This window comes from Procambarus clarkii, chromosome 1 (assembly GCF_040958095.1).
Source record: "Procambarus clarkii isolate CNS0578487 chromosome 1, FALCON_Pclarkii_2.0, whole genome shotgun sequence".
Classification (NCBI taxonomy): Eukaryota; Metazoa; Arthropoda; class Malacostraca; order Decapoda; family Cambaridae; genus Procambarus; species Procambarus clarkii.
Window position 1 is genome coordinate 22,397,091 of NC_091150.1, and position 13,486 is coordinate 22,410,576.

A 13,486-nucleotide genomic window follows, 5' to 3' on the forward strand; every position below is an offset into this window, starting at 1 on the left:
TGTTGGTGTCCCATCTGCGTGCTTCTTCTTGGCGGCTGTGTGAGGTTGTTAAGTGGTCCTACCTTTTTCCTTCTGTCTTTTCTTAGGTGGCTGCATTTGTTGGCGTTGACTTGTCCTTCTCTTGTGGAGGCTCGGGGCTGTCATATTGCCACACACTGTCACCTCGTATCGTGCGGCGCTGGCGGAGCCGCTTCAGCTTGCTTTCGTTCTTGGTGTTACATCTGCGCTGTTTCGCAAGCTGTCTCGTGCGTTGTTTCACCTCCAGCCTGCTCATGCGCCATCTGAGCTGTCCTGGTCTTTGGACAGTGTGCTCTCTTTTCTTCTTCTCCTCGGTTTGTTGTGGCCCCTTTGGTTCAGGATTGTTTCTAGCAGGCTCTTTTCCTGTTGGCATTTGCCTCTAGGGGTCGGGTCGGTGAGCTTCATGCTCTCCTCCTGCGCAGGGGTTTCTGCTTCTTCGGTCGTGGCGATAGGTTTGTTCGGTTGCAGCCGTCTTCCCTTTTCTGGCACAGAATGAGACTGCTGTTTTCCGGAGGGGTCCTTGGGTTGTTGGTGCTTGGTTGGTCGGGCCGGGGGTGCATCGTGTTTTTGTGTCCGGTTGCGGCCCTCCACTGTTATTTGCGTGCCACGGCTTCTGTGTCCGGGGACACGCTTTGGGTTGATCCAGTTCCTTTCTTCCCTGTTCGAGGGAGAGGGTCTCCCAGATCGTCCACCGAGTTATTAAGGCTAGCCGGCCTGCATCTATCTCCGTGCCCATGACGTTCGAAGGTTCGCTGCTCTTTCGGCCGTATTTGGCGATGTGTCCTGGCTGACATTCAGGGTCCTGGCTGCTGGTTACCTCGTGGTCGTTCCCAGGTCCCATTCGGGCCTGTGTCGCCTTGGGTTGGCGGTTGCAATTGTCTCGACTTTGAGTTGTGGAGTGCGCAGCGACCACCTCTCGGGTAACTCCCTATTACAGTATTTCCTCTGTGGATAGTTAGCTCTGGGGAGCAGAAGGGGCTCCCCCCAGAAAACCAGAGCTGAACGTAATGAAATGCCATTTTCTGGGAGAGACCCGGAGGCTCCCCGGCATCCCTCCCCTCCCTACCTCCGGTCGGTGTTTTTTTGCATGTTTTGACATTCAGCCTCAGAACTGAAGGGTGGATAGCCAGTGTGGGGGGGTCTGGGGCTCCCCCTTTCCCTCTCCTGGGGAGAGGGGAGCTGCGCAGACAGTGGCGCGGCAACGTGTGGCGTCATGCTCGTTTGCTCGTTTCTTTTAGGGGAGTTCTATCCACTTGTTCGGCTTGTAGTAGCAATAATTTCACCAGAATAGGGGTTTGTTTTGGGATGCTTACCTTTCTGGGTGCCTGACCCGGTCGATGGCAGACATAGAATGTTTCCAACCACAAGGGGCGTTTCTATAGGCCATTGCTACCCATGCCTCTCTGAGGGGGCCAGGTTCTGGCTCGTGGTCCCCGGTAGGCCCACAGAACTCCATGCACATGACTGATGCCAAAGTCTGACATTAGCATATCAGCCTAGTAAGCTCCGGGGAGCCGAAGGGGCTCCCCCCAGAAAGAAGAGATATATGATCACCACTTACAAAATACTAACAGGAATCAACCAAACTGACAAAGAGGAATTCCTGAAACCAACAACTTCACAAACAAGAGAACACAGATTCAAGCTAAGGAAACAAAGATGCAGAAAAAATATTAGAAGGTTTTCTTTTGTAGAGTGGTAGACGGTTGGAACAAGCTATGTGAGAAGGTGGTGGAGGCCATAACCGTCAGTAGTTTCAAAGCGTTATATGACAAAGAGTACTGGAAAGACGGTACACCACGAGTGTAGCTCTCATCCTGTAACTACACTTGGGTAATTACACTTAGGCAATCACCTGATTTGGAAGGGAGCAACCCCTAGAGCTGGCCAAGCCCTAGCTAAACCCTGCTCTGAATAGGAAACCCCCCAGACATTTCTGGGCCAGGAATAGGGGGGAAAGTAACAGGAGAAGGGCAAACCTAGCCCAAAGGGGAATGATGAGAATGTGTGAATGAAGCCAATGTGGAGTTCACAACACCTATAATTCTATAGTCCATAAACACCAGATGGTGCAGCTCCAGGACGTCCAACCGGGCACATAACGTCGACCGCTGCAACTGTGCCAAATAGACTCGCAAAGCAGAAACCATCTGATATTCCCTAACCTCATCAGGAGGGTCAGAAGGAGAGTCACTTGGGGGAGAAAAAAAACCCAAAGGACTTGGGGTCAAAGGTGTCACTGACTCAACAGGCAGCATAGCCGAGGTAAAATGAGTGATAGTTATCTAGTAACAGAGACGAAAACGAACACTCAAATGCACAGGTTTGTGGGGGAAGGGATATCCATAGGACCACCAAACCTGCAAGGGATTTGCAGGGCCTGGAGGGTAAACCATGCTGGACACCCAAACACTGGGGATGCTACGCTGGACCTAAAAGTAAGCCGACAACCTGGGTTATACGGCTGCGAAGGCTGACCTTGGCACTCTGAAGGGAAGTCTATGAACTACCAGCCAAAGTTGCACCTGACCTGGGTGTAGCAATCTGACAGTGGGCAGCCAGGGCCCAAACCTGGCTGGTCCCGGCAGTGGTGGACAGGTGGCACTAGTGGAACCCGTACAGAGCCCTCAACCAAACTCTGTCCAATGGGAAGATCACACAAGAAAAATTCAGGTTTCTGCACAGCCTCACAACCAAGCACTGAGTTACCCAGGGTAGGTCCAAAACTAGATGGTGATGGTGCTGTAAGCAGAACAAAGCTGAAGGAGGTAGGAAGAGAGGAGCAAACAAACAACTCAAGAACAGAGTTAAAGAAGCTCTACTTGAGAACATTTGAAAGATGGAACTCACTTCCCGCTAATCAAGCACGTGGGCTCAACAGAACCCCTGCCAAGCCCCTAAGAAAAAAGAGGGTTTTCAGCCAATACGGATGAACCCAAGACCTCGTACTGCAACCAATAAGCAGAGACAGTCCCGTACTCAAGAGAGACAGGGTGTATCATCTAAAGAGGTCTGTGTTCCACAGGAAGTACCAAAGCAAATCCACATTGAAGGTGCGGTGCGTGAAGATGGACTCTGTGAAAAGACAACTCCGAAGCATCAAACAGGACTCGGAACCAAATCTGAGGGATAGCACCTGAATGATTAAACTCTTACATGGAGGGAGGATAAAAAAAAAATAATCCCTTTGCAGCAAAAGACCCTCTGCAGAGGGAACCAAAGTTCCCAAAGGGCTAAAAGACACCTTTTGACACTCCTTGGGCTCCCCCTAAGACCCAGAAGTTTGCCACAAAGGCACCTGGGCAGAACCAAACTCCTCGGACAATATCTGAGAGAAGAAGGTGTCCTCCCGAACACAAGGCTCAGAGCGAGGGATGGTTGTGAAGGCGAGTGCCCCAAAACTCCAGAGGGATTGGAAGGAAGAAGGTTAGAATGTACATACTTAAATGCTCTAACCTTCTTAACAATCGTTATTTGACTTAAGCTTTGCCCAAGTTGCTTATTCCTACCATATTTTGTTATTCTTATCTTTTCCCTTGTTCTAACCTCCTCCTTTTTCTTACATTCATCCTATTCTTACCTAATTCTTTCATTCATCCAAATCTTACCTTATTCTTACATTCATCCTATTATTTCCTTACTCTTACCAGCTCCTCACCTCACACTCTTACCTTATATTTACCTGTACCTTCCTCTGTTTTCTCAAACGGCTTGACAATGGTCCAGGAAGGACTGAAACATTGTCGTTTCTGCACTTTCTGATGTGAAGTTTGGTCATCACGGTTCTATATATTGTCACTTTTTGTTCATTAAACACTTAAGTTTAAAAGTACTGTAAGCTCCCCAATCATTGCACAACTTCATAATGACCTATAACAAGATTTGATCTAGTATATACTGTACTAACTTGGTAGCATGGAAGGTACAAAGAGTGTTGCCTCATCATTTGCACATCTCTCATGGTAGGATACGTATGTGGCAGGAACCGTGCGGGTCACCAGCTGCATCCGAGACGCCACCAGTGCTGACATCTCGCTCTCTTCATCTATGTGCAGGTAAGGAAAGTAGTCAGAATGTTAAGGACACTATAAAATACACTTTATTGGGAAAGAATACCCATTACTTGGTAATATTTTAAGATGAAACACATTGTACTGAATTGAAGTTATTTAACAATAGAATTAGTATAGAGAACAACCTAAAGTAGAAAATCTTAGAATAACTGGCATTTGGATGGTAAAATTCTGATCCTGATCACATATTTAAGTACCAATACACTAGCCAAAATTTCAACAATGACTATTACAAGAGTTCTGTAAGATAAAAAAAAAACCAGCGTTGAATGTAATGAAACGCTATTTTCTGGGTGAGACCCAGAGGCTCCCCAGAGCTTACTAGGCTGATTTGCTAATGTCAGACTTTGCCATCAGTGATGTGTATGGAGTTCTATGGGCCTACCGGGGACCACAAGCCAGAACCTGCCCCCCCTCAGAAGAGGCAAGGGGAGCAATGGCCTATAGAAACCCCCGTGTGGTTGGAAGCATTCTATGTCTGCCATCGACCGGGTCAGGCACCCAGAAAAGGTAAGCATTCCAAAACAAACCCCTATTCTGGTGAAATTACTGCTACCACAAGCTGAACAAGTGGATAGAACTCCCCTAAATGAAACAAGCAAACGATTATGATGTCACACGTTGCCAATCAGTGCAGCCTGTGTCTGCATGTCTGTGCAGCTCCCCAATCCCCAGGAAGGGAAAGGGGGAGCCCCAGACCCCTCACGCTGGCTATCCACCCTTCAGTTCTTAGGCTGGATGTCAAAACACGCGAAAAAAACGCTGACCGGAGAGAGGGAGGGATACCGGGGAGCTTCCAGATCTCACCTAGAAAATGGCGTTTCATTACATTTAACGCTGGGTTTCTGGGGAAAGCCCCTTCAGCTTCCTGGAGCTATACCCACAGAGGAAAAGAATACTGTAGAGACTTACCCGGAATGCGGTCACTGCTCACTCCTCAACGCGAAGTCTAGACAACTGGCTGCAACCACCGACCCAAAGCGACACAGGCCCTACTAGGCCCAGGGACGTTCACAAGGTAACGAGCAGATAGGACCCTGTTCGACCGCCAAAAACCCAGTGGACGAATTTCAGCCCAGGATATGTTGCCAAAGACGGCAGCAAGAGCAGTGAACTTACGAATGTCATGGGCACTGGGATAGACCACAGGCTGGCTAGCCTTAATAACTCGGCGGACGACCTGGGAGACCCGAACACACAAACAGGGAAGAAGGGAAACCGGAATCAACCCAAAGCGCTTCCCCGGACACAGAAGCCGTGGCGCACAAATAACGGCGGAGAGCCACAACCAGACACAAAACATGATGCACCCCCGGCCTAACCAACCAAGCATCAACAACCCAGGGACCCCTCCAGAAAGCAGCAGTCTCATTCTTTGCTAGAAAAGATGGAGACGGCTGCAGACGAACAAAACCATCATGAAGACTGAAAGAGCAGAAACCCCTGCGCTGAAGGAGAGCATGAAGCTCAGCAACCCGACCCCCCTAGGCCACTGCCAACAGAAAGAGAACCTTGGAGAAACAATCCTGAACCGAAGGGGCCACAACAAACCGAGGAGAAGAAAGATAAGAGAGCACTCTGTCCAATGACCAGGACAGCTCAGGCAGCGCATAAGCAGGCTGCAGGTGAAACAATGCCCGAGACAGCTTGTGAAATGCGCAGGAGTAACATCAATACTGAAAGCAACCTGAAGCGGCTCTGCCAGTGCCGCATGATACGAGGCGACAGTGTTAGGCATAAGGTGATGGTCCTGGAACAACCAAGAGAGGAAGGACAACACAACCCTAACAGAAAGAGAAGCACAATGACGAAGACGCAAAAAGAACCGGAAGGACCGCCAGGAGACTTTATACTGCTGCCGAGACGAAGCCCACAGGTGGGACACTAACAAAGACGCCACCTGATCACCATAGAGATGATGAAAAACTCAAGTCAAAAAGACCATACGCGAGGACTCGAGAAGATCGAAGGAGCCACATGATGCACCCGGCCGATCTGTTGGAAGAGGCGGAGCTGCTGGAAAACCTCTGGGTTCGGACACCGGGCAAGCAGCGCTTGAAACCATGGCTGGGCCGGCCACCAAGGAGCCAAGAGGACTACTCTCCCCTGGTAGGTCTCCAAGCTAGTCAGGACCTGGAGCAACAGCTGAACCGGGGAAAAGAGGTACAGGAATCCCCCCCTTTAACCAGTCCTGCCGAAAGGCATCGACCCCCGACGGCCTTGCAATCGGAGAAAGGGGCCGCGACCATGCCGACGTGATGAGGTCCACCTCGGGGAGCCCGAACAACCGGCAGAGCCAACTGAAAGATCACAATCAACTCGAGAATGGTTCAGGACGAACCAAAACATCGACGTTCCTTCACTTTCTAGTGTGTGGTCTGGTCAACCAATGGAAGGAGTCAGCGTCGACCATCCATTCCGTGGAGAGGGGAACGAAACGGGACAGGTTGTCGGCCAAGATGTTGGAAACTCCCCGCATATGAACAGAAATGAGAGCCAAACCACGAGAACTCAGCAGACGAGTCACCCGAAACGACCAGCGCCAAGGAGCCAAGGACCTCATCGAACCCCCTTGGTTCAGGCAATGAACCACCGGGAAACCGTCTGAATGGAGCCGGATCGTCGACCCGCGAGCGACCCGAATCCTCCGAAGCGCAAACCACACCGCTGCGAACTCCCGCACCATGCTGTGGGCTCGATGGAAGGACAGACCCCACTGCCCTTGGCCAGCCTGATGAGCACTGGTCACAAAGCCCCAGCCGAGAGACGACGCGTCCGTGAACACATCGAGCGAGGGCTTGGGCAGGCACCAAGGCACTGAACCCCGAAAAACTCGAAGATGAAGCCGGTGACACAGCAGCTGATGTAAGGCCCCTAGAGGTCAAACCAAGCGATTGCGAGAGAGGCGGAAGGGATGTCCCCGGAGGAACCAGAACAGCCGATGAAGCCAAACCCGACCCGGCGGGAATTCCAACATTGCAAAGTTCAGGCTCCCACACAAACCCTCGAGCAACCACCTGGTGACCCGGGAGTCCTCCCTGAAACAGGCGCAAACGGGACCGCAGCCGGAGGAGAGACTCCGGAGGAAGAGACAAGGAAGCAGTCTGAGAGTTCCACACAAGACCCAGCCACGACCAAACCTGGGAGGGAACCAGTTTGGACTTCCTCCAGTTCACCAAGAACACGAACCTGGGGAGCTGGGAAAGAACCAAATCCCTGGCTAGCAGACAACTGAACTGGCTGGGAGCCTAAACCAGCCAGTTGTCGAGATAGACCAACACCCGAACACCTAAAAGATGCAGACAGGCCACGACGACCCGTGTAAGACATGTGAACACACAAGGTGCCAGATTCAATCCGAACGGTCAACCCGAACGGTCAACCCGAACGGGAAACAATGTAAGCGGTAACCTTGATGCCCCACAACAAAACCGAGCCAGTCCCTGAACCCCGGATGAATTGGGATGTGTCAATAAGCGTCCCGGAGGTCCAGGGACACCATTCAAGAACCCGGCTCCAACAGGAGCCCGCATATTCATCCAAAAAGAGGGCCAATGAACCTAGGGGTTCAGACGGGACAAGTCCAGAATGAATTGCAGGTCCGCACAGTCCCATTTCGGCACTGGAAACAGACGGGAAACCCATCTGAGGGACGACGTCGTTTCGACAACGCCCAAGCAAACCCACTCCAAGACGACTTGACGTAGCGCAGGAGAAGAGGCCTACCCCGTCAGAATCGAACCCCACAAAGGGGGAGGGGCCACCCAACGCCACCGCAGGCCGAAGGAAACAACCCGAAACGCCCACAAATCATGGGACCAGGCATGAGCGAACAACGCAAGCGCCCGTCAATGGAGCGAATCGCAAAATGGCCGGCGCCCCTTACAAAATCCTAAAGCCCCGCACAGGGCAAACACAACGCCGACCAGACAAAGGCGGGTCCGAAGGCGGAGCCAATCCCGAAACTGGCACTAGTGGCCTACCACGACGAGAGGAACCTCGAGCCCTGGCACAACCCCTCTGGGAAGGTCCCCTTCCCCCCCGAAACCCCCGGAGAACCAACAAGTCCGACATAGGACGGCAACTGGACGAAGCAGACTGAATATACTGCGCCATGGCCCAACTAGCAAAAAGCAGTAGACAAAAGGGCGAAGACATCCAAAGAGCCAGGACCCAGGCTGATTCCAGAGAGGAGGCAAGCACCACCTGCCGATACGTGAGCCAAGAAGCGTAAAACTGGGAAACTGCATCCCGCAAGATCAGCACAAACAGCTTTAACAAGGCAGCCGACGCGCGAGCCACCGAGCTCAAGGCACCAGACCCCGGAATGGCCCCGAGCACCCCCACATCCTCCCCAAGCCAGTCCGAAGACAGTTCCAGGAGGGAAAAGAAGCGTAAGGCCGAAGCCAAGAAGCCCCGGGCGTGCAAATCCTTGGCCACCTGCGCAGACAAAAGGGAGGGGGACCTTCACATGGAGCTGCAGAGCACTAACATCCCAGGAAAGAGCAGGGGCAAACAAGCACTCATTGAGGTGCTCAAGGTCGCACCTCAATGAGGTGCGACCTTGTTTGCAAGTCAAGTCGTTTGCTTGTAAGTCGCGGATTGACTTGCAAGCCCATGTATCCACTACATCCCAGTGTGCCCCAGCACTTCTTAAAAGAAAACTATCCAGTTCTTTCTCTTGAAGACATTCACTTTTGTTCTGGCAATATTTCTTATACTCGTTGGGAGGATGTTGAACAACTGTGGACCACTGATGTTTATACAGTATTCTGTGATTGTGCCTATGGCACCTCTGTTCTTCACTGGCTCAGTACCTTCAGTATGAGGTCCCAGCTCTCACCTGGCTGGCAGATAACTCATTGTTTACCTCAGACAAGTGACAGACTTGGTCATACACAGGTACAGTGTATCCTCACTCTAACGAACCCCACTCTATCGAATTCCTGGATGATCCGAACAAATTGAATTCGGTATTAAATGTTCAGTGGAACATACAGATGTTCGATTAAGTGAGGATTGTTTGCTCAAGCGGTTACCGAGACCGAGCATCAGAGGTGGCTGTCATCAACTATGATTCACCAAAGTGTAAACAGTTATACAGTGTTTTATTTTGCTTACCCATTGTTTCCAGTGTGAAATGGTTGAAGGATGATAAAATGGTGTCAGGGGAGGCAGGTGGTGTTATTGGTGAGGGTTGGTGTCAGGGGAGGCAGGTGGTGTTATTGGTGAGGGTTGGTGTCAGGGGAGGCAGGTGGTGTTATTGGTGAGGGTTGGTGTCAGGGGAGGCAGGTGGTGTTATTGGTGAGGGTTGGTGTCAGGGGAGGCAGGTGGTGTTATTGGTGAGGGTTGGTGTCAGGGGAGGCAGGTGGTGTTATTGGTGAGGCTTGGTGTCAGGGGAGGCAGGTGGTGTTATTGGTGAGGCTTGGTGTCAGGGGAGGCAGGTGGTGTCAGTAGTTGGGGTTTAGTGTCAGGGGGCAGGTATTGGAGGTTATTCTCATTGGAGGCAGGTGGAGTTAGTGTTGTCAGAAAAACTGGTGGTGTCAGTGGTGGAAGCTGTTGTCAGGGGAGGCAAGTGGTGTCAGTGGTGGAAGCTGTTGTCAGGGGAAGCAGGTGGTGTCAGTGGTGGAAGCTGTTGTCAGGGGAAGCAGGTGGTGTCAGTGGTGGTGAGATCTCAGCTACAGTAATTGGCAACACATGGCTGGTGCCGGCTGCTGCCACCTGGATGTTTCACTCACTCTCTGCTTTTTTCAATAAATTAGCTGAGAAAAACGTTACCATTTCAGTTGTTTATAACACCGTTCTATCGTATTCCATAGTCAAAATGAAGAATTCATAATAAATGGTGGTGTCAGTCGTGGGGGCGGGGGTGTCAGAAAAGTCTGATGATAGAGGTTGGTGTCTTTGGTTAAGGGGGGTGTCAGAGAAGTCTGGTGGCAGTTGATGGTGTCAGTGGTGGGGAATGGTGTCAGAGAAGTCTGGTGGCAGTTGATGGTGTCAGTGGTGGGGGATGGTGTCAGAGAAGTCTGGTGGTGTCAGTGGTGGGGGAAGGTGTCAGAGAAGTCTGGTGGTGTCAGTGGTGGGGGATGGTGTCAGAGAAGTCTGGTGGTGTCAGTGGTGGGGGATGGAGTCAGAGAAGTCTGGTGGTGTCAGTGGTGGGGGATGGTGTGAGAGAAGTCTGGTGGTGTCAGTGGTGGGGGATGGTGTGAGAGAAGTCTGGTGGTGTCAGTGGTGGGGGATGGTGTGAGAGAAGTCTGGTGGTGTCAGTGGTGGGGGATGGTGTCAGAGAAGTCTGGTGGTGTCAGTGGTGGGGGATGGTGTCAGAGAAGTCTGGTGGTGTCAGTGGTGGGGGATGGTGTCAGAGAAGTCTGGTGGTGTCAGTGGTGGGGGATGGTGTCAGAGAAGTCTGGTGGTGTCAGTGGTGGGGGATGGTGTCAGAGAAGTCTGGTGGTGTCAGTGGTGGGGGATGGTGTCAGAGAAGTCTGGTGGTGTCAGTGGTGGGGAATGGTGTCAGAGAAGTCTGGTGGTGTCAGTGGTGGGGGATGGTGTCAGAGAAGTCTGGTGGTGTCAGTGGTGGGGGATGGTGTCAGAGAAGTCTGGTGGTGTCAGTGGTGGGGGATGGTGTCAGAGAAGTCTGGTGGTGTCAGTGGTGGGGGATGGTGTCAGAGAAGTCTGGTGGTGTCAGTGGTGGGGGATGGTGTCAGAGAAGTCTGGTGGTGTCAGTGGTGGGGGATGGTGTCAGAGAAGTCTGGTGGTGTCAGTGGTGGGGGATGGTGTCAGAGAAGTCTGGTGGTGTCAGTGATGGGGGATGGTATCAGAGAAGTCTGGTGGTGTCAGTGGTGGGGGATGGTGTCAGAGAAGTCTGGTGGTGTCAGTGATGGGGGATGGTATCAGAGAAGTCTGGTGGTGTCAGTGGTGGGGGATGGTGTCAGAGAAGTCTGGTGGTGTCAGTGGTGGGGAATGGTGTCAGAGAAGTCTGGTGGTGTCAGTGGTGGGGGATGGTGTCAGAGAAGTCTGGTGGTGTCAGTGGTGGGTGATGGTGTCAGAGAAGTCTGGTGGTGTCAGTGGTGGGGGATGGTGTCAGAGAAGTCTGGTGGTGTCAGTGGTGGGGGATGGTGTCAGAGAAGTCTGGTGGTGTCAGTGGTGGGGGATGGTGTCAGAGAAGTCTGGTGGTGTCAGTGGTGGGGGATGGAGTCAGAGAAGTCTGGTGGTGTCAGTGGTGGGGGATGGTGTCAGAGAAGTCTGGTGGTGTCAGTGGTGGGGGATAGTGTCAGAGAAGTCTGGTGGTGTCAGTGGTGGGGGATGGTGTCAGAGAAGTCTGGTGGTGTCAGTGGTGGGGGATGGTGTCAGAGAAGTCTGGTGGTGTCAGTGGTGGGGGATGGTGTCAGAGAAGTCTGGTGGTGTCAGTGGTGGGGGATGGTGTCAGAGAAGTCTGGTGGTGTCAGTGGTGGGGGATGGTGTCAGAGAAGTCTGGTGGTGTCAGTGGTGGGGGATGGTGTCAGAGAAGTCTGGTGGTGTCAGTGGTGGGGGATGGTGTCAGAGAAGTCTGGTGGTGTCAGTGGTGGGGAATGGTGTCAGAGAAGTCTGGTGGTGTCAGTGGTGGGGGATGGTGTCAGAGAAGTCTGTTGGTGTCAGTGGTGGGGGATGGTGTCAGAGAAGTCTGGTGGTGTCAGTGGTGGGGGATGGTGTCAGAGAAGTCTGGTGGTGTCAGTGGTGGGGGATGGTGTCAGAGAAGTCTGGTGGTGTCAGTGGTGGGGGATGGTGTCAGAGAAGTCTGGTGGTGTCAGTGGTGGGGGATGGTGTCAGAGAAGTCTGGTGGTGTCAGTGGTGGGGGATGGTGTCAGAGAAGTCTGGTGGTGTCAGTGATGGGGGATGGTATCAGAGAAGTCTGGTGGTGTCAGTGGTGGGGGATGGTGTCAGAGAAGTCTGGTGGTGTCAGTGATGGGGGATGGTATCAGAGAAGTCTGGTGGTGTCAGTGGTGGGGGATGGTGTCAGAGAAGTCTGGTGGTGTCAGTGGTGGGGAATGGTGTCAGAGAAGTCTGGTGGTGTCAGTGGTGGGGGATGGTGTCAGAGAAGTCTGGTGGTGTCAGTGGTGGGGGATGGTGTCAGAGAAGTCTGGTGGTGTCAGTGGTGGGGAATGGTGTCAGAGAAGTCTGGTGGTGTCAGTGGTGGGGGATGGTGTCAGAGAAGTCTGGTGGTGTCAGTGGTGGGGGATGGTGTCAGAGAAGTCTGGTGGTGTCAGTGGTGGGGGATGGTGTCAGAGAAGTCTGGTGGTGTCAGTGGTGGGGGATGGTGTCAGAGAAGTCTGGTGGTGTCAGTGGTGGGGGATGGTGTCAGAGAAGTCTGGTGGTGTCAGTGGTGGGGGATGGTGTCAGAGAAGTCTGGTGGTGTCAGTGGTGGGGGATGGTGTCAGAGAAGTCTGGTGGTGTCAGTGGTGGGGGATGGTGTCAGAGAAGTCTGGTGGTGTCAGTGGTGGGGGATGGTGTCAGAGAAGTCTGGTGGTGTCAGTGATGGGGGATGGTATCAGAGAAGTCTGGTGGTGTCAGTGGTGGGGGATGGTGTCAGAGAAGTCTGGTGGTGTCAGTGATGGGGGATGGTAGTCAGAGAAGTCTGGTGGTGTCAGTGGTGGGGGATGGTGTCAGAGAAGTCTGGTGGTGTCAGTGGTGGGGAATGGTGTCAGAGAAGTCTGGTGGTGTCAGTGGTGGGGGATGGTGTCAGAGAAGTCTGGTGGTGTCAGTGGTGGGTGATGGTGTCAGAGAAGTCTGGTGGTGTCAGTGGTGGGGGATGGTGTCAGAGAAGTCTGGTGGTGTCAGTGGTGGGGGATGGTGTCAGAGAAGTCTGGTGGTGTCAGTGGTGGGGGATGGTGTCAGAGAAGTCTGGTGGTGTCAGTGGTGGGGGATGGAGTCAGAGAAGTCTGGTGGTGTCAGTGGTGGGGGATGGTGTCAGAGAAGTCTGGTGGTGTCAGTGGTGGGGGATAGGTGTCAGAGAAGTCTGGTGGTGTCAGTGGTGGGGGATGGTGTCAGAGAAGTCTGGTGGTGTCAGTGGTGGGGGATGGTGTCAGAGAAGTCTGGTGGTGTCAGTGGTGGGGGATGGTGTCAGAGAAGTCTGGTGGTGTCAGTGGTGGGGGATGGTGTCAGAGAAGTCTGGTGGTGTCAGTGGTGGGGGATGGTGTCAGAGAAGTCTGTTGGTGTCAGTGGTGGGGGATGGTGTCAGAGAAGTCTGGTGGTGTCAGTGATGGGGGATGGTATCAGAGAAGTCTGGTGGTGTCAGTGGTGGGGAATGGTGTCAGAGAAGTCTGGTGGTGTCAGTGGTGGGGGATGGTGTCAGAGAAGTCTGGTGGTGTCAGTGGTGGGGGATGGTGTCAGAGAAGTCTGGTGGTGTCAGTGGTGGGGAA

At 52.8% G+C, this 13,486-nt stretch overlaps 2 protein-coding genes across 5 annotated transcripts in view; one reads left to right on the forward strand and one right to left on the reverse strand.

Annotated features, from left to right (window-relative positions):
* The window catches only part of LOC123753850 (uncharacterized), a 490,864-nt gene that overhangs the window by 243,649 nt on the left and 233,729 nt on the right, over positions 1-13,486 (forward strand). The gene's annotated exons all lie outside the window — the stretch shown is intronic.
* Positions 1-13,486, reverse strand: part of LOC123753931 (coiled-coil and C2 domain-containing protein 2A) — a 227,823-nt gene that overhangs the window by 162,946 nt on the left and 51,391 nt on the right. For all 4 annotated transcript variants that reach the window (XM_069321189.1, XM_045735932.2, XM_045735922.2 and 1 more), the window contains exon 6: positions 3,926-4,063. In XM_069321189.1, the coding sequence (XP_069177290.1) occupies positions 3,926-4,063 (138 nt within the window). The remainder of the gene's footprint in view (positions 1-3,925; positions 4,064-13,486) is intronic.